This window comes from Candoia aspera, chromosome 6, assembly GCF_035149785.1.
Source record: "Candoia aspera isolate rCanAsp1 chromosome 6, rCanAsp1.hap2, whole genome shotgun sequence".
NCBI lineage: Eukaryota > Metazoa > Chordata > Lepidosauria > Squamata > Boidae > Candoia > Candoia aspera.
The window spans coordinates 61,574,933-61,602,789 of NC_086158.1; the positions used below are offsets into that span (position 1 = coordinate 61,574,933).

At 38.4% G+C, this 27,857-nt stretch overlaps 1 protein-coding gene across 3 annotated transcripts in view; it reads left to right on the forward strand.

Annotated features, from left to right (window-relative positions):
* TACC2 (transforming acidic coiled-coil containing protein 2) overlaps positions 1-27,857 on the forward strand; it is a 133,523-nt gene that overhangs the window by 89,309 nt on the left and 16,357 nt on the right. For 2 of the 3 annotated variants that reach the window (XM_063307285.1, XM_063307287.1), the window contains 7 exons: positions 8,204-8,264; positions 9,259-9,466; positions 15,650-15,711; positions 15,988-16,100; positions 16,746-16,917; positions 17,755-17,895; positions 23,101-23,190. In XM_063307285.1, coding sequence (XP_063163355.1) covers positions 8,204-8,264; positions 9,259-9,466; positions 15,650-15,711; positions 15,988-16,100; positions 16,746-16,917; positions 17,755-17,895; positions 23,101-23,190 — 847 coding nt within the window. The remainder of the gene's footprint in view (positions 1-8,203; positions 8,265-9,258; positions 9,467-15,649; positions 15,712-15,987; positions 16,101-16,745; positions 16,918-17,754; positions 17,896-23,100; positions 23,191-27,857) is intronic. The other variant, XM_063307286.1, reaches the window with a different exon arrangement.

Sequence of the window (27,857 nt, forward strand, 5' to 3'; positions counted from 1 at the left end):
CTTGCTATGAATTTCAGCAAAACACAGTTAACCCTGAATTTCTTACATGAGGTAATTCACCCATATGCAAATTCTTCCAGTAGATAAAGTTGATCATTGCTACTTGCTGTGTATTCTTGAAAAACCTACTGCTTAATTTTTCTACACAAGATTCAGAGTTCCTTTTTTTTCATTTTTTTAAAGCTAATCTATATTGAACTAGGTGTTTATGCTTTTTACCCATAGTTTGTGCAGGGCGAGGGGGAGAACACGTTCTTTTTTTGTTAATTAATCCAATTAGGTGTAAGTCACCTCTGACAAAGAGCCAGTTTGGTGTAGTGGTTAAGGCACCAGGCTAGAAACCAGGAGGCTGTGCGTTCTAGTCCCGCGTTAGACACAAAGCCAGCTGGGTGACCTTGGGCCAGTCTCTCTCTTTTAGCCCTAGGAAGGAGGCAATGGCAAACCATTTCCAAAAAGCCTTGCCAGAGAACTGCAGGGAGTTGTCCAGGCTTGTTGCCAAGAGTCAACACTGATTTGAAGGTGCACATACAGACACACACCTCTTATGATAACTTGTGATATTTTTAAAATGTCATACTAATTTCCTTAAGCATTACTTTTCAAAATATGAATTCATACAGCTCTTACTTGAAAATATTGTTACAGTTATCTATGGAGAGCTTTAGATTCTTTTTAAAAATGGTTCATTGTAAATGTATATTTGGATTGATTCTGATGAAAGTAAAGTAATATTAGTAGGTATTAGCCATCCCCAGTAGGTGGGCTACAGTCTAGCATATACTCAGAGCTGAAACATAGACTCTGGAGTAAATGAAACAAACCTATGCTGATACACCCATGTCACCCAGGAGATGGTTCAAGGAAATCTTTAATACAAAAATTAGCCCTAGTTCCAGCTAAAAATAATGCAGAATTTTTAAATGAATTCCCAGATAAATTGGAAATCTGGAAATAAGTGTAAACCAAACTTTCAAATTATGGGTTAATAGTGGAACAATAAAGCACAATTATCAATTTGGATGTAACTAGAGTTATTTTTATTTCCTGATTAATTTCCAGTTATAATGGTGTTTTGGAATGATTTTGCAAAATACTATTCTGTTTAGAGTCAGCTGCAGACACAGTCATTGTGAAACTGAAAATAGCATTTTAGGGCATTATGAAGAAAAATCAGTTGATTTTTGTTCACCAGATTTAAAATTCCTTGTTATGGAGATTTCTTAAACGGTAGCCATTTTAGTTATGTGAACAGGTGCAGCTGTATGGGTGATGAATGTATGTTAATTCATGCAAGATATTGGCCATGAAATAATAAGCAATTAGTTTGTATACTCTAGATTATAATTGAAAGAATGAAATGTGATTATAAATCCCTGAATAACATCAGCGGGACTTCAAATAGGATATCAGCACTGGAGCCAATTGAAGCAAATGTTTGTAGCTCAGGGTTGAACTGTGGAGTCCTTGGCGCTCTCTGAGCCTTGTTGTTTTCTTGCAGACGTTTCATTGCCAGACTAGGCAACATCTTCAGTGCAAAGAGGGAGTGGGCCTTGCTCTCAGTTTCCTAAACCAAGCCAAATCCAAAAACGCCAGAGAATTCCTGGAAGCCTGGCACTCAGACAATGCAGCCATCAACAGACACATAGAGGTAAACAACATTTACATACCATTCAAAAGAGACAATAGAAAAGCCAAAAGACCAGTACACTCCCTTGCCAGCAATCAACACCCAGATACGCAAAAATCAACACTAGGATTAACACCAGATGAACCATCAAACAGCACAATACACCCTAATCAAGGAACTATTAACTCAGGCAATCAACCAAGCAGCAAGCAACAGCCCAATCAAAGAACTCCCAAGGAGAGAACAACCTCCCCACCAACACAAGCAGGGCAAGCCACGTATATAAACTGAGAGCAAGGCCCACTCCCTCTTTGCACTGAAGATGTTGCCTAGTCTGGCAATGAAACATCTGCAAGAAAACAAGGCTCAGAGAGCAGCAAGGACTCCACAGCACTGGAGCATTTAGAAATCAATTATGTTAATAAAAATGAGAATATATTATTGCATTTTTTAAAACTTGGAGCCTTATGAACAGGAAGCAAAGCAGCTCCCACCTATTCTTTTTGAACATCCAGTTTAATCCTTTGATGGGAACATGTTGGAATTTGGTCACTAGATTCTACAAGAAAGACTTGAAAGTATGCAGTCTTAAATATTTAACATTTATTCATTTATAAAGAATTAAATAACATTTAAAATAATGTAAGTCCCATGTAGTTCTAACTCAGAATTTAGTTGAACAGAATTTTTTTTAAAATATTAGACATGCTTTCTGAGGCAGGCAAGGGTTCTCCTTCTCTTTTTATGTATTTCATTAATATATATTCCACCGTTTTCCACCATGACTCCAAGACAATATGTTGATACAGTCTCTTATTCAACAATAGGTAGACCTATTCCTGTTTAACTTCAGCAAGGATGCAGCCTCCTATGCCTTAGATCAGTGTTTTTCAAACTTGGCAACTTTAAGATATATAGACTTCAAGTCCCAGAATTCCCCAGCCAGCATGATGGTCAGGGAATTCTGGGAGTTGAAGTCCACACGTCTTAAAAGTTGCCAAGTTTGAAAAAACACTGCTTTAGATCATACCATGAAGACCATCCTCAAAGTTCAAACAGGATCAGATTTGTATTTCAAATACTGTATTTCTCTGGGTTATCTTTTTTTCCCCTCATATTAATATCCTTTGTCCTTTACTGTATGTTTCATAGCACCTGGAATTATACCCTTGGACAACCCCCTTTCCTAGTATCTTCAAACTTTATGGGTAACCTTGTCTGACAGTTTTAAAAGCATCAGGTTAGGGTTTTCTTAAGTTTATAGCTTCCTGAAGATTGCTCTACTTAGAACCTTAAAATATATATTGGAACTCTCAGCAGTCTTTCTTAATAACTTTGCATCCTCCAGGTTTAAGTTTACATTAAGCTTTGTGTAACTCTTTTATTTCGATAAAAGGGCATAAATATTTGCCAGGAATCAAACCTGAATTCTGGTGTAAGTTTAGAGAATATACTACAGTGCTGCTGTATCCTAAAAAGCACAAGATAAGCCATAATTATCTGCATATCCCAATAAACCAGATTGGATTTGGAGTTGTACATACCTCCAAATAAAATACCTCCAAATAAAAGATTTTGGATCAGGCAGTTAACTTTTGAGTAAATAGGTGCTTGCTGTTACTTGCTAAATGTTGCCTTTGCAATATATGAATCGAGCAGCAATTTTTGTTGATTAAAGAAGCCTGATATGATACACTTCATGAATTTATAGCCTATGATGTTTTTGTAACAGTTGTCTCCCCCCACTCCGTGTTAAAAATCTTGAGAATCTTCAGATAAACATACTCCTTCCTGGCCAAGAGAAATCTCTGCTTGCCAGTTCAGTGAGAAGTCTTCTTAGACTGGCAAAGGATAAAGATCTGTACATTTCACACAGTGGTGGTTTTTACAAATCAATTCGTTTCAACCACTTAAGATACAACTAACTTGCTGTTGTCTTTACGTTACTTTACATTAATGAATTTAAATAAGCTTCACTCTTATGAACAGGGTGTAACGAAGTAGAAAAAGAGCACTGTTATTTGAGACACATTTTCCATTGTCATTATTTAAATATTTTGAACTATTGCTTGTATTTTACTTAGTCCGGTACCTTTTATGCCAGTTGTAAAGCATCTGTTCTGTTTTACAGCAGTGGATGGTTTTACATCTCTGTGTCAGCAAGTTGTTTGATAGCAGACGTGTACTTCAAAAGTACATCTTGATGTGACAGTTATCTTTCAAAGTCACTATGAAAAGAAGAGATAGCATTTAAGCTGATAGGTGTTGAAGAGAGTAAAATATTTTTATATGCTTTGTAACCACACTGCTATAAAAACAATCTAACTCGTAACTCAGGATATTGAAGATAATAGAATCTTAATTGTTTCTTGGATTTTTCTGTTGCTGTTGTACATTTCGAAACCTTCTAATTTTTTGTGGATTAGACTACTGAAAAGTTTGAAATCTGTCAAGATTTAGAAGGTTTTTGGATACATGTGCATAATTTTAATTATACACGGTGAAGTGCTCTGTAGCGTTTATGCAGCCATAATCATCATATTGTGTATGATGTAATAGGTGTACACATATTATATAGCAGACTGAATATGTGTTACATCCATGTAATTTACAAATTGCATGTAACTTTCTACTAACAGGTTTAAAGTGGGGGAGTAAGCAACAAGAATTTACATTCTTGAATGCTCACCCTTCTCCCGGAAGGAGGTTGCACTTTACTGTGTGGAGGAAAATGCATGCATGGGAGAAGAGCAACCTTCTTTAATGTGGCCTTAGAATACTTAACTCTTCAACAGGCCTGGGGGTACAGGACACTGGGGGTACAAGAGCATTGATCGTGCTTGTAGATGGCCTCTGGCAGGAGCAGAATGGGGTTGGTGTGTCCATCTTGGCTTTCCTTGGCCTTCCAGCAGCTTTCAGTTCCACTGATCATGGTATTCTTCTGGACCAGCTCAGGGGGTTGGGGATGGGGGATATGATGCTACGGTGGCTCCCCTTCCTCAGGTTCCAGTCAGTGTGGATAGGAGGGGGAGATGTGACCCAAGATCCTTTCTCTGTGAATTGTCTCAGGCCTCTCCCCACTCCTGTTTAACTTCTACGTGACGCCTCTGGGTAAGGTTATCCATCAGCATGGAGTGAAGTATCACTATGCTGTCCATCTCTGGGCTGACAAAATGATACTGTTAGGGTTCTTTCTTGGCGTCTGGAGGCTATTGGGAAAGAACTGTCTTCAACTCAATCCTAGCAAGACTGAGTGGCTTTGGGTTTAAGGGCCCCCTGGATCTGAGGCTCCTCCTGGACTCATGGCTCCTCTTCAAAGAGTAGATAGTAGTTGTGGCCAGGAGGGCTTATGCATAAATTCATCATATGTCCTAATCGTACCCTTTCCTGGATTGAGGCACTGCTCACTGTCACTCATACCTGGGCCACCTCCCAAATAGATTACAGCAATGTGTTTTACATGTGGCTGCCCTTGAATACCACCTGGAAGTTGTAACTGATCCAGAATATGGTGGCATGGGCAGTTATGGGTACACCTTGGTACACCACTGCTCGACAAACTGCACTGGCTCCCATAGGGGTCTGGATGAAATTCAAGGCATTGGTTACTGCCTCTAAAGTCTTTCATGGCATGGGGCATGGTTATTTGCAGGACCACCTTCCTCTGGTTGTTTCTGTCCATCCCTGTAGATCCAGCAGAGTGGGGATGCTTCAGCTCCTGTCTGTTAAAAAGTGCCATCTGACAGGACCCAGGAAGTATGCCTTTTCTGTCACAACACCTGCCCCCTGGAACACCATGCCTCCTGAGATATGTTTGGCCCAGACCCCACTAAAATTTTGTAAATCCTTGAAGACATGGGACTGGGAGGTTCAGTGGCCCATCAATGTGATTTTTGTTTTGTATGATCTGAGTTAATTGTCCTTGGCACCATTATGTTGTTGTTTTTAAGTCTTACCTTTTTTCTTGTGTTGGTTTTTAATCCTATTTTTGCCACTCAGAGTCACAACTGTGAGATGGATGGCTATATAAACCAATATAATAAACCAATAAGCATTGCCCAATATTTAGGGAGATGTCAATTTCTTAAAACAGTAGAAACATGGGGTGTGAAGTTTTTTTCTGCAATGTAATAAATGGAATTTCTCCTTTGTGTCAGTGAGTTCCTTCTGTCTTGTCTCTCTCTTTTGTCTTACTTGTCTTAGGATGGTTGAAGATGTGATGTCTGTATGTTCTCTGTTGTAAGTAATTTTTAACTCTAAACATACTTGTTACAAGCAAAAGGGCCTCATGATTTTTCTGTCTATATGTTTGTGTTTTGTCTTGTTTCAGTTGTTTATTTATTTTTACAAGTTTGTTTGTAGTGATATCCAGCAATGTAGGTCATGATGCTTACATTCAGTAAGATTATTTTGACTTGCGTAGACATTATTTTGAGAAGAAAAAATGCTGATCAGTATATAAAGTTGAGCAAATTTATCTATCCCCATCTGAAGTACATGTTATTTGGAATGCAAATGTGCTGGCAGATTATACCTTTGCAATTAAGCCTTGAGGTAGCAATTTCAACTCTTTTTCTCCATGTCAGTCACCATGCCTGCTTGAGTGGCGTGCATACATTCTAGAGTCTGGGACCCAGGAGAGGAAACATGAAGCCGTAACAGTCCATTTCTCTTTCTGCTATACAGTTTAGCATGGGTTTGGGAACAGTTTCACAGTGTTATAGATGAAAAAGCTATTTTCCTTCCATACACGTTTTGCAAAGCAATATAACAATATTGTAATTTATTTTATAAATAAGATATGGCTAGCCAGCATGTTTATCATGTGTTTCAACAATTGGATAAGATACTGGTATGTTTTAACAAATTGACTCATTTTTGCTTTAGCTTCTTTTTTTTTTTGCCATTTCAGAAATTACTTGAGACATAGCTGATGTGTTTGAAATTCTTGTTCTCATCCAATTACATCCCACCTGAGTGTAATACCATAACTTTTAGCTAATTTTATTTCCCCCCCCCTCTTCCTGATACAAAGCATTTCTTTAAGATCTGTACATATAGTTCTTTCTCCCCTTGAAATTTGAAGTCTGCCTTAGAATTCCCCAAACAGTTTGGGTTGGTAGCCATTTTGGGAATACTGAGAGTATACAATGGGATATTCACAAAATGGCTACTCAATTCCTAAACCAAAAGTTGCTGAAAATGCTCCTTACCCTTCAAGATGTTGCTTGATACCCTGCAGCTGATTATTGTTCTTTCTCTGAACTGGTGAGCTTATTTTCCAAACAAAGATCGCATGGTAGCACTCCAACATTTTTATTTTCTAAAAGTATCTAATCTTGAGGCACTCTTGGAAATACAGTTTTGAAGGCCTGGCTATGCTGTCAACATGACAGTTTCCTCTGTATTTTTTAAAATTAAAATCATTACTGTCATCATCAGCATCATAATTTTTAAAAAAGTTAGGGAAATGAGATCAGTAAAAACCAATTAAATACCTATTGTGTCATGAGTACGGATGGAGAGCAGGGGGCTCCCATCCAGGCTGTAAAGCGCATGCGCAGCACTGAGGAATTGGGCAGCCACTCCAAGAGACACAGACCAGGCCCGCCTTAGCCTTTGGGGTTGATATGTCTGGGTTTTTCCCACGCTTCTTTAGTTTGTTAGGATTTTCCTGTTATGTAGCAGCAATAAAACACTAGAGACCCGTTCTTTGTCTCAGCGTGGTTCCTGGCTGTTAGGACAATTGGCACATAATCCCTGCAGTATCATACTTCATTCTGTATATCCTATTCAAATGTTTTAATGCTTTTGGAAAATAAATATGCATAGTGTAACTAGTAGAAGACAAAAAGGATATGGATTCTATGAAGTCATACATGTTTATCATAAAATTTAATAAGTTCTCAGGCAATATCGCTAGCTGTAATATGCACTAATGAATATCTTCTGCAACCAGCAATGGTTAGAAGATAAGATCAAGACATGAACCATTGTCCCATATCTGCTTTGCTCAAATTGTGTGGTCTTGTTCACTGGAATTTTGTATGCATTTTATTCATTTGTCACTGGGCAATTGAAGTAGCATACCTGAGGTGGTAGTTTGGTAGATAAAACTGAAGACATTTTACACAACACTTACATAGCTGTAGTGGTGCTGGTGTTGTACTTAATGAGCAGTGATGTCCATGTAGTTCTCATGGCAAGGACTTATGCAGATCAGGATTCTTATTTACTGAATTATGTTGGCTATTCTCCAGTAGCACTGTAACTGTTTTGTTGTTGTTTTCAACTGCAAACCACCCACATCTATTTCTCATTGTTTGGATTGACTTTTTACCTTAATACAAAACTCAATTTAATTTAATTCTTGTATCTTGTGCTTGATTTTTAATTTGGCAAAGACTGAGTGCAAGAGTGCCTGATAAGCAAAGGCCATGGCATGCTGTTCTGTGGTGTTTATATGCTGAACCTTCTGAAACAGGAAATCTCCATAGTAATATATTCATTAGCTGCTTGTTGTTATGTCATTTTTTCTATGGTTGGCCATACTCAGAGTTTCCATTTTCTTCTCAGTGATACTTTCAGGGTGAAAAAGTCACCAAAAAGATCTCCACTGTCTGATGCACCTTCACAGGTAAATGATTTTAACAAGCTTTACTTAAAAAAAAACTTCCTCTTTTCTCTAAGGTAGATTCAATGACAATTATCCACTGCCTCAAACTGCACAAAGAAAGGAGGCAGCTCAGATGACTAGATTGGAAGTCATCTTCCCACCATTCATATTATAAAGCCAGCACAATAAGGAGAGAATGAATAATCATCACAGAAGAGGAAGCATCAGATGGGCAAGCATAAGTAAATGTCAGATCACATTCAGCTAATGTTTTGGAAGATTTGAAAATTAGGCCCTTTCTGAGAAATGGCTGAAGTTATTCAAGCCTTCATTGAAAATTGCAACTGATCTTATTTCTTCTTTTGCTGAGCACACAATGGATTGTGGCTGCTTGTGATGCAATATGCATTGCAAGATAGTTTACATTACCATGAGATGTGATAATTTTCTGTGCTGTAGTAATATTTATCTAGAATTATTGAGTGAACTCAAAGGAGCAGTCTCAGTCTGATGTTTTTATAAACCAGTACGTATTTGGTAGAATTTTTCAATAAAATCTGTTTACAAGTAAACTAATCAATAGGGTACTTGGACTAATAAAAACATATAAAACATTATTTAATGAATTATTAGATCTATACTAATTAAGGTAGTGATTTTCAGATCTCTGCAGTAGATCAAATGTCATCCTTCTCCATCCCTAAGATGACAATCCCACGACCTGATTATGAGTTAGAATAACTTTCATAGCATTATAAAGAGTTCCAAAATCCATATTATGCCAAGTCTTTTCTTGAACCAATGCAAAGATCACAAAATAGCCTGCAAGTTTTGGAAGTTCAGAGTATTCTGTCAGGCAAAAAAAGAGAGAGAAGGAAAAGGGGAGGAGTTTAGTGGCTGTTCCTGCAACTACAAACATCTGCATTTATAGTCAAACTCTTAAGAAGAAAGCAAGAGAGACAATTGCTTCTTTCTTTATAGCACAATCGTTTTTTAACATTGCTTTTCTTCTTAGGAATCCACGGCACTGCCTACTACTGAAACACCCTCTGTTGTATCCACTGTGGTTCATGCAACAGATGAGGAAAAACTGGCATCCTCTGTGGGCAATCAGAAATGGACTTGTATGACGGTGGATCTTGATTCTGATAAGCAGGATTATCCTCAGCCATCAGATCTGTCAACGTTTGTAAATGAAACAAAGTTCAACTCTCCTACAGAAGGTAAACTGGGAAAAGAAGGTAGAATCAATTGGTTTATTTATTTAAGGAGGGAAAAGTAGACACAGAATAATGGGAAAACAAAGGATGTCATTGCTATCAGCAGAATACTTAATGGTCCATTTAATTAGACTTTCTAATATATTTAGCTTTATCTTGATTATATTAAGAACATTGTTTTGGGCCAATAATCCTTGGAAACAGTCCAAAAAACTGCTGAAATCAATAGTTAATTCTAATGGTCATAAGTGGAGATAATACCAAATGTTACATTTCTATGCCCTCTTACATCCTTGTGGGAGCTCCCACATTCAAATTCTACTTTTGATCTTGCTGCTATATTAAATGGCCCTGCTGCTGATAAACCCCGTAAGTGCATTTTTCAGAAACAAGTAAAAACTACCTTTCCAACTGTTCCAGAGGGAAAGAAAGGAAAACCAGCCTGCCCTCATGTACTATAGCAAGGACGGGTTCTTTTATTTACATGGGGTAGGGACAGTTAAAGGCAAAACTGAAATACTTTGGCCACATAATGAGAAGACAGGACACCCTGGAGAAGATGCTGATGCTAGGGAGAGTGGAAGGCAAAAGGAAGAGGGGCCGACCAAAGGCAAGATGGATGGATGATATTCTAGAGGTGACGGACTTGTCCCTGGGGGAGCTGGGGGTGTCGATGACCAACAGGAAGCTCTGGCATGGGCTGGTCCATGAAGTCACGAAGAGTCGGAAGCGACTAAACGAATAAACAACAACAGGGACAGTTAAACATGTGACATTTCACCTTTATAATTGAACTGCATGATTTATATTGAATATGTAGAGCATATTTCTTACCTGGGATGAAGTTATGTCTGACATGGTCCTAACACATCAGAAAGATCAGGGTGGAGATGGGTGGTATTGAAAAGGCTGGAAATATCTCTTACCTATAGGTGACCACCCACTTAGTATACTTATCCTAATAGGCACATAATCAAGAGAGGGTTTCGCTCAGCATGAACACAGTTCTCAATATTTCATGCCTTTGTGACACTTTTACTGGGATAATTGCTATAATAAATGAATCAACCCAGAACTTTTACCTTTTTCCACATGTCGTTGTCAATAACTGCTATCTTTATGCAGCATTATGCATTTAAATAGTAATGATACTAATTTGATTTATTTATCAAATCATCATCCATCTAAACTCTGGGCAGTTCACAATCAAACCATCAACATAAACATGTTCCCTGAGAACATCTCAGGAAGGCCTGTTAAGAATCCCTTCCTCTTTCTGAAATGAGAGGGACTTGGATGAGGTTATGGGTCTTCTCTGTAGTAGCCCCCACACTTTAGAACTCCTTACCCTCAGAAGTCCATAAAGCTCCCTCCCTCATGGTTTTTAGAAGATAGTTAATTTTATTTCACCAAGCCCTCAACCTAGCTATGTTTTACGAGTATCCATTTTGGATGATTTATTATTGTTGATGTATTGTTAGTGTTGTTTTTGTAATTTTGATTTATTTTGATTGATTGATTGATTTTCTATCCTGCCTTTATTATTTTTATAAATAACTCAAGGCAGTGAACATACTTAATACTGCTTCATCCTATTTTCCCAAAACAACAACTCTGTGAGGTGAATTGGGCTGAGAGAGAGTGACCGGCCCAAGGTCACCCAGCCGGCTCACATGCCTAAGGCAGGACTAGAACTCACAGACTCCTGGTTTCTAGCCTGTTGCCTTAACCACTAACAAAACTGGCTCTCAATTTATTTTATTGTTGCATTGATAATTTTAACTTATCAACCAAGAGTCTTTTGAGTTAGGCTACAGAAGCTGATAAACAAATCAAAGCAATTTGAAATCATAACTCCCTACTATTAAAAGAACATTGAAATAACTCTAATGGTAACCCTGTCACCATCAGATTAATAATTCAATGCCTAGTGGAAAAGATGTGTCTTCAATACTTTTTGGAGTGCCAAGAGCAAGGGTCTAGGCACGCATCTGATGATAGTCTATTCCATGATGTCATGGCCTCTACTGGGAAGGCACATGTTCTCTTTACCATCAGAGAAGACAGGACCATAAGTATAATAATTGATACAGACATTACAGGTAGTCCTCACTTAACGACCATTCATTCAGCGACTGTTCGAAATTGTGACGGCGCTGAAAAAATGAATTTACAACTTGTGCCTGAAATTACAACTGTTGCAGCGCCTCCGCAGTCACTTGATCAAAATTCGGGTGCTTGGCAGCCCACCTGCACTTACAACTGCAGGGGTGCTTCAACTCCCCCCACCCACCTATCTCCCCCCCCATCTCTGCCCTTTTGGAAGCCCTGCACCCTGCAGCAAGCAGGCCCGGAACCGCACGGTTCTGAGGCTGCAGCCAGCTCCAGCCTCCCTAGCCCACATTTGTTCATCCAGCTGACTCCCCTCCCAGTTCCCCAGACCTGCCTTTGGACGTTTTCACTCAGCCGCCACAGGAAAAGCAGAAGCGCCTCATTGCCAGACCCAGCTTCTCCGGCGTGTGTTTCCTCTCCACATGGCTCCCTTCTGAATGCTATCTCCTGAAGCTTACGCTATCTTCTCAGAGCCACCTGTCTGGCTATAAAATAAAATTTGATTTGATTTGATTTGACTTGATTTGATTTGATTTGATTTGATTTAATAATAGAACATTGATTTTAACAATTGCTTAACTAAAATTACAAGACCCAAAGTATCGTCTGGAAAAAGATCTGTTCTGACTAATGTCATAATAAGGTGTTAAGGATTAAATACAGTGAGTGGTTTTAGAATGGGTTTTTGTGAAGGTAAAAGTTAAAGAAAAGATAACCATCTAACTTTTAAAGGAAATGATATCCTTTCTTGAGGGAATCTGTGTATTAGAATTGTTATAATGTCCGACTGGGGCCAGAGACTTTGGTTCAGTCCCTACTCATCTGTGAAAGTCACAGAGTGACCTTGGTCCAATCACCTTTTCATAGATTTACCTGCCATACTGGCTTATTGTAAGAATAATACTGCAACAAGAAAAGAGAAGCACGCTACCTTGAACTTCCTGAAAGCAGTCTGGGATAAAAATGAAATAAATAGAGTGTAATAATTATAGAACGTGATAAATTTTTTAAAAAGATTTGCAATCAAAGGTACATTATTATGTTGGTAACATAGGATTTAATGTCAATGCAGGCTGGCATCCACCCTCACTATAAATACTAATTTGTCTACTGGGTTACATGTGGCTCAATTTGCCTATTAATTATGGTTGTGTTTCCTCTGTGGAGGTTTTTTGAACATAGTCATACCTTCCCCCTGGAATCTCCTATGTGCTTCATTTGGAGACTTCAAAGTAATTAAAGGATTCCATCTGAGAATTTGCACTACTTTCTCCTGTTAGCTAAATACTGAAATAAGGAAGAATGCTGGTTAGCAAAGGAACAAGCTCAAGGTGACTGTGTTGTAATTCAAGAGTGAAACGAACACTCAAATACCTCACTAGTCCTGTTGAGTTTATTCCTTTGTTAATTCGTTAGAATTCTTTCTTTACTTGCTCCTTAATATAATTAAGCATTTGAGCTATGAAAAAAAATATAATTTTGTTGTTCTGAATTGCTAGCTTGTACAATATTTGGGAATGTCTAGGATTAAAAGCTTATCAGCCCCCGTTTCTAAAACTCAACTGTACTTATGGTAAGAAGAAACAGTAATCTCAGTATATATTTAGAGAACACAAAGTAATGTCTGCTTCATATGGGTATGGTCAACTTTCCTCACCTTGAAGCTATGCAGGTATGCTGGTCCATGATCTTCAGTCAGTTGCTCTCCATGGATTTACAGGTTATAATGAAACTCATTTGGGAGCCCCCCCACCCCCGCCATCCCCCAGGCTGGAAAAACTAGTCTTTTCCAATAGTCATTGCCAGTAGAAATTCTATTTTATAAAAAAAGTGTGTGAGCAACTTATTCTAGAGCTTGTTTCTTTTTAATTGGTTTTCATTTTGAAACATTATCTAAGTTCATTTCATTTTTAATGTTATTGTTACATTACTATTAGAATGTGTCCATATGTTTGGAATAGCAGGTTTTATTTTTGTTTTTGAGTTGATTTAAATAATAGAAAACACCTTGGCAGCTATTTGTATTTTATTATTAAATTAGTTATGATTTAACCAGCAGCAATTGGTGTAAGACATTTAATTGTTACCATGTTTGCATTTAAAAGTTCCAGAAATATTTCATCCTGCATATTAAAGGAGAGTTAAGGCAATTGGTACATCTTCACACTAACAAATGCCATAATTAGCACATTTATCTGTGATTATGGCAGGACTTGCTTGAAGGGTTATTTTAATTAACCAATGTATTTTTATGAGAGAATGTGTGGAAGTGTTACACAAAGGGAATTATCCAGAGCTCTATAGGCTAACAGATTTCATTTCTTTCTACATGTAGCCATACATACAAGAATTTATCATCTGAGCCATAGAATACTCTCCCTTAACAGAAGAGAATGAGGAAGCCGTGATATTTGTGAAGTGTACTTGTTAGATTGCAGTCCCAAACCTATGTTGGTATTTTATTGTAACAGATTTGTGCCACTGGTTATTAAGTACATGGTTGGGACAAAAATCATAAGGAGCCAGATTAAATTTATTCTGGATTTTTAAAATATTGCTCATAAAATATGATATGAATGGAAACATGATAATTGATTTCCATTTGTTCTCCTTACAACATACCTTTTTAAAAATGAAGATATTTCTTACCTTGTGACACTTTTAGCTTTAAACATAGAGGACATACTGATTTCAGATAAATGTATTTCCAAACAGTGATTTAAAGCCATTTACATATGTACATGGTCGTCTGCCTCATAGGAAATCCCCCCTTCCTAAAAGTGAGCTCTTCTCCCATCTTATAAATGTTGAGTCCTCTTGTTTTAAGCTTCAGTTACTTGTTTTAAGCAAGGAAGTTTTAACACTCAGATCAGGTTGGAACTAGAGATGGCACTTAGGCCAGTTCATGACTAGGGATGTTATGAAAGATGGGACTGTAATTTCCAGCAAACACCAGAAGCATAACTGGAGGGCTTAACCCTTCTTCTGGTTTACAGTTGTCCCCCCAACCAGTTTTTTTTTTGGGGGGGGGGTATTTGTTTGTTTGTTAGTTAGCAGGACAAACAAGCATTTGGATAATGCAAGATCACGTTTAAGCATCATCCCCTTTTGCCCTATGCATCCTCTCCAGGCCCATTTTCTGTACAAACGTTCAGTAGCAACTGAAGCTTCTTAGACTTTTCCTGCCATAAACCACTGATCTGACTTCTACTGCTGAATATCAGTTTTCTAAGCAAATTCTCAGGGTAGCAGCATTCTTCTCCCGCAAAGGAGTACTTTCTTGTGTTTAATTGAACTTCTTAATGCTTTTGAATGTTCCTGGAGCTGTTTCTGGAAACAGAAGCAGAAGTACAGAACAGGCATACAGCCTGGCAATTCCAGATGGTGGTACTTTATTTTAAGTAATGAAATATTTTTTTAAAATCATGTGAGCATATCCATGTTATGAAGAAAGAAATAATCCTGGAAAAGACGTCTTGACTATGTGGGATAGCCTAGATTTGATTTATTACACTTATTAAAAACATTTTTGGAGAGGTAGTATTTTCCTATATATACTCACGTCTCATGTAATAATAGAAGGCTGTAGCAGTCTTTTCCTGTATAAATATATACCTAACCTATCATCTGTAACATTCCAGAAAAAAATATATAACCACCATTGATAAATAAAAGGTGTGTTATGATATGTAAGTTCTACAGTTTGAGAATTCAGCAGTTTGTAAATATGATTCTGCATTTGAGCAAATAGCATTTAAAAATTCACTTAGCTATATATTAATGGTTTAAAAATTGAGGTGGTTATTTATGAAGGTTTTTTTTTTAATCTGACCCTTGAGTTATTTTGACAAAAATAAATGAAGAAAGTGTATTTAATATAAGGGCCTACATTATAAATGGAATGAACAACATTTAATCCTGGTTTATGCTGTTGAGCTGTGACTTGGCCAAAAATCTTTGTTCAGCATGTTTTAGGTTATAATTTATCATTCTGATTTTAATGTTTAGGGGATGTATATTGTCCAAAAGGACACTTTCTTTTCTTTACTAAAAACATTTTATTTTATATTTCAGAGCTGGAATATGGCAATGCATATGAAATAGAATACATGGAAAAGATTGGTTCTTCCATACCTGTAAGTTTCTACTTGTGGGTTTCTTGTTATTTCCCCTTATAGTATTTCTCTATGGTATATATAGAAGAAAGGCAGCGGTCCCAATCTAGTTATTTATTCGAATGCAGAACAGCTGAAAAGCCTGCCAACTTATTCTGTAATAGCTTTGATAACCTGAATTTTGGGAGTTACTTTTGGCATTTTAATATGTTTGACAATATGCTAGGATAGTTAGGAGACTTTCTTCCAGGTGAAGATGTATGGTAACATTGTTCTTATATTTTCTTTTAACACAAGGATGATGATGGCCAGACGAAACAATCTTTGTACCTTATGTTCAATGCACAGCAAGAGAGTCCAATCAAGTCTCCTCCAGCCCATTTATCAGATTCTACAACTCCTTGTTCTGGGTACTTTGTTGCATTATCCATTAAAACAATCAACTGTAAAAAAAGATATGCAGTGTTCACAGCTATAAATAGTTTTTCTTGGAGCTTTTGTGTTGCTCCACATGGAGGGAACTAAATAAACTGCTGCATGACAACGTGGCAAACTCTTTAATTGTGCATGCTTTGGAATGGCATAGGATAAGATCAGCTTAACATTTAAGATGTCAATCCCATTAATGTCCAAGAGGGAGAAAATGGCAAAAGTAGAAATAATTCATAAAGAGATTGATAGCCTACAGCTTTCAACGTTTATTAATTGCTATATGCATTTAGAGTCGTAATGTAGGCAGATGTGGATTTAACAATGGGATGACCTAAAGAGTAAAATATATTGCACCATAGCTTTAGTATGGAATGTAACCAAATTGTTCTGTTGGCTCATAAGTCTGCCATTCAGATGCTGTCTGCATAGCGTGGAATGAGACCTGGTGATAGTGCTGATCATTTTATACAAATGCTAATTTAAAACAAAAATACTCATTCTAAATCCTGAGACTTAGACCAAGATGTAATCCTGAGACTTAGACTAAGATGTATGTAGGTAGTTCTGCAATCAGTGAATGTGTCCTGTTAGCCAGTTTGAAAACATACTGCTGTCTCATTTAGGTCAAGTTTGGAAGAAACAGAAAGCCAGCTTTCCTGTAGTATAAAACTTCAGCACCCAGCTTCACGATCCCTGGTAGCTAACCAAGAATCATTGGTACAGCCCTCTGATAAAACAAAAACAAAAGAACTGGAATCCGTATCCTTGGGAAGTGCTTCAGACAACATAGATATAGTAAGTTATCAGGGGTTTGGAAGGTGTCTTCATTGGGCATCCAGCTGGACTGTAAAGTAAGCTTGCTCTACATCATTGGTCTTGAACTGTTTGACCCAATTATCTCTTTTCCCCAGTCTCAAATAATGCCACCACCACCACCACCACCACGTGCAAACAAAAAAAACCAGATTCTGTTGTTATACACAGATATCTTAGCAGTCCCAAACTGGATCCTCAACTTACAAACAAGCAATTACAAATAGCTCCCTTACCCTGAGGATATGCCCCAGTTTAAGAGTCACTGCTCTAGATCAACATTTCCCTGAGTGTGGTCCATGGCCCTGAACCAGTCCTCAGAAAACATGCAAATGATTATATTCTCCCTGCTCTGGTAGACTCATGCAAAATCCCACCACTTGATTTCTGCATGTCTACAAAGATACAAAATTGGCCACAAATGTTCCCCAGCTATAGTTTGGGAAACCCTGCTGTGGACTAATTTTCCCAAACCTGGCAGGGATTTGTAGTCCTTATACATCTAGTGTTACCAGCCTATGAAAAGCTGTTTGGAAATGGAATTGCTTCATTAGTTAGCAGAAAATATTTGTTTACTATACCTTTTTTTTCTTTTTTTGAAAAGTCTGTATAAGAACGATTCCCAGTGGTATTCAATTTCTTTTAATACTTTTTTTCCTTGCCAGATCTCAAGTTTGTAAGGTCCGGCTGAAAGAAAACATATTTTACTTTTGATTTAGTTGGCACTTGCCTGAAGATTAAGCATATATTTATAGGAGCTAATGGATGGTTTTAATCATGAGTAGTTCTGTCAATTTCTTTTTATCTCTTGCTCTTCAGATCACACCCGAAGATCCCTTTGTTTCTGCTGATGCTCTCCTTAGTAGGATATCTCATCCATCTTCAGTATGTGATCAGCTTCAGTATCTGGAGCCTGACTTAGCAGAAAAGAATCCCCCAGTATTTGCTCAGAAACTTCAGGTTTGTAATGCAAATTTGTTCGTGTAGAAGGGCAGACTTCTAAAGTCTAGCAAAAATCTGCCATGAACATTAGAAAAAAACTAAAAATTGTACTGTTTATGTGTATGTCACATTACATCACATAGCATATATTGAGTTAGTTGATTTCCAAAGGAAAAACAGGTGTATAGTTTATCTCTTTTATGTAGTTTCGCATTTACACCTTCCTTTCCGGTAATTCAATATCTGATATATGAATGGTCTCTCTACATCTTTATGTTATAATCATTTCATCTGTCTAGCTCTCTGGTCGTGCCAGATGAATGGAGCTTCAGTCATGATGCTGCATCTGCCATCTTGCAGATTTTGACATTATCTTCTCCCCCTTTTGGGGCATTGCTATGTCTAGGGGAATTCTTGGTTGCTTAATAAGAAATCTAGAACTCACAAAATCTCAGTAAATGACATACTGTAGTGTTGAAATTATAAAACAATGTGGGAAAACTGTGGCCTTCCACAGACTACTGTTCCAGTACCCTAACCAGCTTGGAGAGCAGTGAGGGCTATCAGATCCCATTCCATATCCTAGATAAACCTTTTATTAAGACAACCAATTAATTGTATGAGGTTATTTTTTAAGGCTGCAATCTTTGTATATTCATGTGGGTAAGAAGTCTTCAAACTCAAAGTTTTATTTATCTGTTTGTTTGTTTGTTTATTTATTAAATTTAGCCACTGCCCATCTCCCCCCAAAGAGGGACTCTTGGCAGTTTACAACAAAGATAAAAGCATTAAAATACCATAAATAAATATAAATACAAATATTGAGCATAAATTCAATATAAAATCCAGATGGCAATAATAGTTAGAATATCACTCACATGTATCTAAAGGGGCCATTTTAGGGCGCTAACCATCTCCAGGGGTGATTACTTCCCTTCCCTCCTCAAGCGAGGTGGCAAAACCAGGTCTTCAGTTGTTTTCGGAAGGCCACAAGAGATGGAATCTGTCTTATCTCTGTGGGAAGGATGTTTCAGAGGGCGGGAGCTACTGCAGAGAAGGCCCACTTCCTGGACCCCGCCAGATGGAATTCTCTTACAGACAGGGTCCATGACATGCCGTCTCTGCATGATTGGGTGGGGTGGGTTGATGCAGTGCGGATGAGATGGTCCCTCAGGTACTCTGGACCCATGCCACAAAGGGCTTTAAAGGTAATAACCAACACCTTGAATTGCACCTGGAAGTGGACCGGTACCCAATGCAGCTCGTGAAGCAGTGGTGTCACGTGTGCTGATCTAGGGGCACCAAAAATTGTCCGTGCAGCTGCATTCTGGACCAGCTGTAGCTTCCGGATACTCTTCCAGAGTAGCCCCATGTAGAGCGCATTGCAGTAGTCTATATGGGAGATGACCAGGGCATGAGTGTGCAAAGGCCCTCCTGGCCACGATGGCTACCTGCTTCTTTGAGCAGTAGTTGTGAGTCCAGGAGAACCTCCATATTACACAGAGCTTCCTGTCGGTTGTCAACACCCCCAGCTCCCCCAGGGTCGAATCCATCACCTCTAGAATATCATCTATCCATCTTGCCCTTGGTTGGCCCCTCTTCCTTTTGCCTTCCACTCTCCCTAGCATCATCATCTTCTCCGGGGTGTCCTGTCTTCTCATTATGTGGCCAAAGTATTTCAGTTTTGCCTTTAATATCATTCCCTCAAGTGAGCAGTCTGGCTTTATTTCCTGGAGGATGGACTGGTTTGATCTTCTTGCAGTCCAAGGCACTCTCAGAATTTTCCTCCAGCACCACAGTTCCAAAGCATCTATCTTCCTTCTCTCAGCCTTCCTTATGGTCCAGCTCTCGCAGCCATATGTTACTACTGGGAACACCATTGCTTTAACTATGCGGACCTTTGTTGTCAGTGTGATGTCTCTGCTCTTAACTATTTTATCGAGATTTGTCATTGCTCTTCTCCCAAGGATTAAGCGTCTTCTGATTTCCTGACTGCAGTCAGCATCTGCAATAATCTTCACACCTAGAAATACAAAGTCTTTCACTGTGTCTACATTTTCTCCCTCTATTTGCCAGTTATCAATCAAGCTGGTTGCCATCATCTTGGTTTTTTTGAGGTTTAGCTGCAAGCCAGCTTTTGCACTTTCTTCTTTCACCTTCATCATAAGACTCCTCAGTTCCTCTTCGCTTTCAGCCATCAAAGTGGTATCATCTGCATATCTGAGATTGTTAATGTTTCTTCCAGCGACTTTAACTCCAGCCTTGGATTCCTCAAGCCCAGCATGTTGCATGATGTGTACTGCGTAGAAGTTGAATAGGTAGGGTGAGAGTATACAGCCCTGCCGTATTCCTTTCCCAATCTTAAACCAGTCCGTTGTTCCGTGGTCTGTTCTTACTGTTGCTACTTGGTCGTTATACAGATTCTTCAGGAGGCAGACAAGATGACTTGGTATCCCCATACCGCTAAGAACTTGCCACAATTTGTTATGGTCCACACAGTCAAAGGCTTTAGAATAGTCAATAAAACAGAAATAGATGTTTTTCGGAAACTCCCTAGCTTTTTCCATTATCCAGCGGATATTGGCAATTTGGTCCCTAGTTCCTCTGCCTTTTCTAAACCCAGCTTGTACATCTGGCAATTCTCGCTCCATGAGTTGCTGAAGTCTACCTTGCAGGATCTTGAGCATTACCTTACTGGCATGTGAAATGAGTGCCACTGTTCGATAGTTTGAACATTCTTTAGTGCTTCCCTTTTTTGGTATGGGGATATAAGTTGATTTTTTCCAATCTATGGCCATTCTTGTGTTTTCCAAATTTGCTGGCATATAGCATGCATTACCTTGACAGCATCATCTTGCAAGATTTTGAACAGTTCAGCTGGGATGCCGTCATCTCCTGCTGCCTTGTTATTAGCAATGCTTCTTAAGGCCCATTCAACCTCACTCTTCAGGATGTCTGGCTCTAGCTCACTGACCACACCGTCAAAGCTATCCCCGATATTTTTATCCTTCCTATACAGGTCTTTTGTAAATTCCTGTCTCCCTTTCTTGATCTCTTCTTCTTCTGTTAGGTCCTTGCCATCTTTGTTTTTGATCATGCCCATTTTTGCCTGGAATTTACCTCCAATGTTTCTAATTTTCTGGAAGAGGTCTCTTGTCCTTCCTATTCTATTGTCTTCTTCCACTTCCGTGCATTGCTTGTTTAAAAATAATTCCTTATCTCTTCTGGCTAACCTCTGGAATTTTGCATTTAATTGGGCATATCTCCCCCTATCACTGTTGCCTTTTGCTTTCCTTCTTTCTTGGGCTACTTCTAGTGTCTCAGCAGACAGCCATTTTGCATTCTTGGTTTTCTCTTCCTTTGGGATGTATTTTGTTGCCGCCTCCTGGACAATGTTGCGAACTTCTGTCCATAGTTCTTCCAGGACCCTATCTACTAAGTCCAGTCCCTTAAATCGATTCTTCACCTCCACTGCGTATTCCTTAGGAATATTAGTGAGCTCATATCTAGCTGATCTGTGGGTCTTCCCTAATCTCTTTAGTCTGATCCTAAATTGTGCAAGAAGAAGTTCGTGATCTGAACTACAGTCAGCTCCAGGTCTTGTTTTTACCGACTGTACAGATGTCCGCCACCTTTGGCTGCAAAGGATGTAGTCAATCTGATTTCGGTGTTGTCCATCTGGGGAAGTCCACATACAAAGCCGTCTCTTAGGTTGTTGGAAGAGAGTGTTTGTTATGCAGAGTGAGTTGTCTTGGCGAAATTCTATCAACCTATGTCCTGCTTCGTTTTGTTCACCCAGGCCATGCTTACCTGTAATTCCAGGTGTCATTTGACTGCCCACCTTAGCATTCCAGTCTCCCGTGATGAAAATAATATCTCTTTTAGGCGTGTTGTCCAGTAGGTGCTGCAGATCCTCATAGAACTGCTCTACTTCAGCTTCTTCAGCATCTGTGGTTGGAGTGTATATTTGGATCACTGTGATGTTAGATGGCTTGCCCTGAATTCGAATTGAGATCATTCTATCGTTTTTTGGATTGTATCCAAGCACTGCTTTAGCCTCTTTACTATTAATTATGAAGGCTACTCCATTTCTTCTGTGGTCCTCTTGTCCACAGTAGTAGATCTGTGGTCATTTGATGTGAAGTGGCCCATTCCAGTCCATTTCAGTTTACTGACGCCCAAAATGTCTATCTTGAATCTTGACCTCTCACCAAGAACCACATCCAATTTGCCCTGGCTCATAGATCTTACATTCCAGGTTCCGATGGTGTGTTGATCCTTAGAACATCGGATTCGCCGTTCACCACCAGCACCGTCGGCTGCTAGGCGTCCTTTCAGCTTTGAGTTAGCTGTGTCATCACATCTGGGGCTAGTTGAACTCCTCCTCTGTTCCTCCCCAGTAGCATTTTGACCATCTTCCGACCTGGGGGTCTCATCTTCTGATGGTATACCGACATATCTCTGGTTGTACTGATCCATTTAGTTTCACGGTAAGAATACTGGGGTGGGTTGCCATTACCTTCCCCAGGGATCGCATTTAGTCTGACCTCTCTGTCATGACCTTCCCGTCTTGGGTGGCCCTTCACGGTTTAGCTCATGGCATCATTGAGGTGCTCAAGCTCCAGCACCACAACAAGGTAACAATCCTTTGCTGAAGACACTTGACTGAGTCAACTTAATTTTGTCCCCTGAACAAAATTCAATCTATTTTAAAAGTTTCTTTCTCTGCCACAGCTAAACAGTGTTTAGCTCTGCTTAACTATAAATACGATTTCTAAAATCCTTTTGCTGACATTTCACAGATATTAAACATTCAATATGTAGTTTGTAGCTACATCTCAAGGATATGTAATGAGCTCCCTGAACAAAATAAAATGTATGTCAGAAGGAGTTTTACCACTAATTCAATGAAAAATTTAGATAGATAGTTGCAGGTTGCATGTTAAATATTTCATGTGATTCCTCCTTAAATCTTTCAGCATGTTGAGCTATAATGTAGCTTTTTTGGCTTAGCATGTTGTGGTAGTGGATCAGCCATTGTGGCTTCTTCAGTCATTGATAGCTAAAACAAATCATGGCTTAGTACAATATGTGGACCTCAGCCAATATGTATGTAATATCCTAAAGTACTGTTCCTAATATATTCTGTAAATATGGGCATTTGTTTCTGCATCATGTTTAATGGATTTTCCCTGTACATTTTCACAACCATCTCACTGGCAGGAGGAATTAGAATTTGCTGCAATGAGGATAGAAGCTCTGAAGTTAGCCAAACAAATTACCTTGTCTTCTTTCAACTCCTTAGATACTGAGGTATCTTCTGTGCCTGCAGTTTGTGTGCTTAAAAAACTGTGTTGCTGCTTTTCCTTTAACAATAAGTTTTTCTGAGTGGTTATGCTGGATGATTTTGGCCCATTCCTATCCAGAAAGACAGAAAAGAGCATGTGGAAGTTCGTCCTCTAATCTCAGATGTAATTGCATTTCACTTTGCAGGTATCTTTCAAAAATGACTATCACGTGAGCTTGATCTCAGGAATACATTTGGCTGCCATTCTCTTATATAGATCTGGGTTGCTTTTCACAGTCTAATATTAATTATTTTGTCAATACATACTAGAAATGTAAATGAGGTTGGTGATTTCTGTAGAAGTGCATGGAACAGACACTGAGTATGTTATGGAGAACACTGAAGAGTTTGGTGAGTGCCAATGGTTCCACAGAAACACAGACAATCTTAGAAGAATTGGGTGAATATATGAAAGATATTCACAGTTGTGTGATAACATTCAGTGCTGTATATGCAGAAGCATCAGTGTGGCAAGCATTCAGAAAACTACTCAAGTTTCTTTCATCCATTTGTACATGCAACAATTCATCAAATTTGGGACGTTCACTGTAGCATGGTGCAGGTATTCCTCAATTTACGAACGCTATAAATACCGGAAAATGCATTGTTAAGCAGTGCAGTCATTAAGTGAGGCATCACATAACTGCAGCCAATTTTAAGACATTTATTGCAGCGGTCGTTAAGTGAATCATGCGGTTCCCCATTGATTTTGCTTGTGGGAAGCTGGCTGGGAAGGTGGCAAATGGCAATCATGTGATCCTGGGATTCAGCAACTGTCGCAAATACATGCTGGTTGCCACGCACCCGAATTCTGATCACGTGGCCATGGGGACAATGTGATCATCATAAGTGTGAGGACAGGTTGCAAGTCACTTTTTTCAGCACTGTCATAACTTTGAACAGTCGCTAAATGAATGTTCGTAACTTGAGGACTACCTGTATTGTTTGAAAGCTGGCTTTAACTGCGGGCCAGCAACTGCAGGGACCAATGTCTTGAGAAGTGGAAACACATACACATCCAGTTTAAGAAGTGGATGGGTTTGGATCCAAGATTTTTCTTCACATAGATGGAAAGCTTTTCCCATCTGCAGAAGACTTCTGATTTAGCAAATCCCTTCTTCTTTCCTCCATTAGTCTCCCAAGCCCTTTGAAAATCTGTGCTATATGGTTGTTGACCACATTTAAAACTCAGGCCCCTGCAAAAGAGTGGGGAAATAAGCAAAATTCACCTATTTTTTCCCATTGGCTGTCACAAATGAAATTATATCTAGAATTGTTGCCATGGGAGAGGAGGGTTGAGATGGACTTTAATCCATTGTCTAAATCTGCAATAAAGAGCTTTAGTCATAAGCAAGAAGTGGTATCTGTATAATCAAACAGAGCCCTGAGGCTGATGTCTCACTTCATTGATAAGAACACTACATTTCAAAGTCGCACGCTACATACAAGAAACTGCAAATGCCAGTATTCACATCTGTGTGTGTGTCTGAGAAATTCTGCATAGATGACAGTTTTGCTCTTCAGGCAACAATCCACAGCTCAACTGTCTAAAGAAGTGGTTTAAAATAATTGTGGGGGTGGGGGAACCGGATAGTTTCTAAGAGGAGGAAGAAGCCTCATATGTTAATCTCTTCTTTATTCATTAAGATCTAAAATGTTTTGTTTCTTTTTTTCCCTGCTATGCACACAGCATGCTGGCTGTTGCTATATTGGAGTGAAGTTGAGCCTGTGGTGCATGCAGCCTAAACTAGAGTGAAATGTTAGTTCTTAAGTTGCGTGTTTGATGTGTGTAGCTTCCCTAGAGGATCCCTTATGGTGATATCAGTAGAAAGGGACCCATGGGGTTTCCCTTATGGGAGTTTATGGTTGGATGTAAGTTTGCTTTTTCTGTTTTTTTTTTTTTTTAATACTGATGCCAACTGAATATTTGCCTGCCAGTGCTCTACCACAACCTGAAATACTCAGTTCAAAACAGGAAGGATATTAGAGGAATGTACTATTGCAGTTAATTTATTATTACACCAGAGACCAGCAAGCTATACATTTTAACATGATTGTATTTTGCATTACTGTAACTGAGACCCTGCTGCGGCTGATTGTGACCAGGGTAATTCAGAAAAGGAAAGTCTTCCTGTTTTTATTCTCTGTGATTATTCAGTCAAATTGTATAGTTTGAAAAACAGCTTTTTTTTTTTTAATATCAATCCTTCAAGAGAATATGCTTGGATATATAGAACAGATTCCACCTTTGAAAAGGCTCTTTTATATTTAATGTAAGTAAGTTTTAAATACAAGCTGGTAATTAGAAACAGAAGAGCAAAAATGATGGCTCGAAAAGCTGAAAAGGCCCATTTCAAATAAAAGTTAAAAACACATATATTTTGTATACTCACGGACTGATTAAAATCTTTTGCCGCTTAGATCTTATTATATCTTTATTTTATTGTATTGTTGTATTGAAATGGTTTTAAATTTTAACTTCGTTTTATTGTAAACCGCCCAGAGTCCCCCATGAGGCGGAGATGGGCGGTGAATAAATTTATAACTAAATAACTATATTTTATCTAGTTGCTTCTGAATCCAGAAAGTACTGGAAGTGTTTTATTCTTTTTGGGAGAAAGATGGCAGCAGAGGAATTGACATTTAGGCCAAAAGTTTTTCGTTATGTTTTACCTTAAGAATTATTTTGCAAGTACATTCACTGTTAGTACTAAAGTAGAAAAGATTAATTCCTAGCCCAGAGGCAATTTAGAAAATGTGACAGCAAGACAGAACAAAGAAATGTGACGTGCCCCAAATAAAGTAGTTGCTTTTTTATTAAAAAACAAAAATCTGATAGAATCTCATTTGAATTTGCATAAACATTGATTGATATACATTAGCATTCTGATATATATTTAAACATTTAATGTACTCCCCCCCCCCACCGTTTTTGTATTTTTGTCATTTTTATAATGTAAGAAATATAAACTTTTTCAGAACTCTGGCTCTTTTGCCTGAATTGATGACGATGGTGTTGAAGATATTATTTTCTTCCATTACTTAAAGCTTGCATCTCCAACATTATAACACCTCTAAGTTAAATATCTAGCAGAGCAGTCATTCTGCTAGTCCAGTATGTGCTGAGAACAGGGAGGAAGAGCAATCACCACACTGCCTGCCTAGTTGTTTCGTTTTGTTGTTTATTAGAGAAATTTGTCAGCTTTTCAAAGTCAAGACACAGACACCCCAGGGATTCCAGGAAGGCGACGTTATTGTTGTGAGGTATATTAACAGCTCTGCTATACTCAGGAATGGGTTGTTCTGAGTCTCTTTCTTACACTTCCTACTTTCCCAGGGCTGAGCAGCTGTTTGCCCACACCCACCTCCTCCTCAAGGCCAGAGTTAACTCCTCTATGAGTGTTTCTCAACCTTGGCAACTTTAAGATATGTAGACTTCAACTCCCAGAATTCCCCAGCCAGCATGGCTGGCTGGGGAATTCCAGGGGTTGAAGTCTACATATCTTAATGTTGGTAAGGGTGAGAAACACCGCTCTATGAAATTGTAAGCCTGCTCCAGGATTGATATAATTTTTCTTCTGAGCTGCGGCTGTAGCAGTGACTGTGGAAATAATCAGATGAAACAGATTTGTGATTGCTGCTTCCAGCACACCCCCCAGTCTAATGCTCTTTTCTTAGCCTTTTTAACACTAGAGCGTCAAAGGTACTAAATAATTTAATATCCTTTGGAAGCCACGAAGTATTTCAAAACTACTGGGCATTTTCCCGGAATGAATCATCAAGATGTGATATAATTATATGAATGGCTTGTTAAGTAATTCATCTTAATTAGAGTTTACAAGAGATTATTCTGACAGACGAATTTGAAAATCAAGCTTTGGGCAAGCTGCCCTGGTTAAATTAAACATAGTGTTCCCCTGTAACTTGTTGGGTTGGGAAGCACAATTTGATTTACTTCTTTAAGCAGTCATTATCATAGTCAACATGTCAAAACAGTGATGGGTAGATCTGATAGAACATCCATAGACTTATAGTGGACAAGAAATAAATACAGATTAGGTATATAGGGTTTGCCAAGAATATCAGATTTCTTTTGAATATCATGTGGCTATTTGCTTTATCTAAAGGATCAACATTTCTGTCCATATCTACTTGTAAATTGCAATTTCTCCCCAAATATTTGTATTTTTTAAAAAAATTAATCCTGTCAATTTGTTTTTGTGCTATGGTAAACCATTTTGGGTTTCATGCAAATGAGTAGCTGAATTCAAATTATTTGAATACATAATAAAATTGTCCAATAGTGAACCTGCTAATCTTCATGATAATATTGGTGCCAACTATGGAATCAGTGCATTGTGCTCTCAATAATGGTTTATATGTGAATAATATTGGATTAATTCCCTACTTCTTTCAGAGAATACTCTTTAGTTCTCATCTAGAGAACAAAAATTAACCAAAATATAACTGTGTTAAGTCATTGAAGAATGCTTCTGATGCACATAAATGTTGCTAATAAAAGTTTCCATTTAACATGAGTTACGTGTTCAAAGAATTGATCAGATGGAAAAATACAATTTACATAGCAAATAGACCTAGCTTTTTGCCAAAATAGCAGACATAGGTCTAAGTG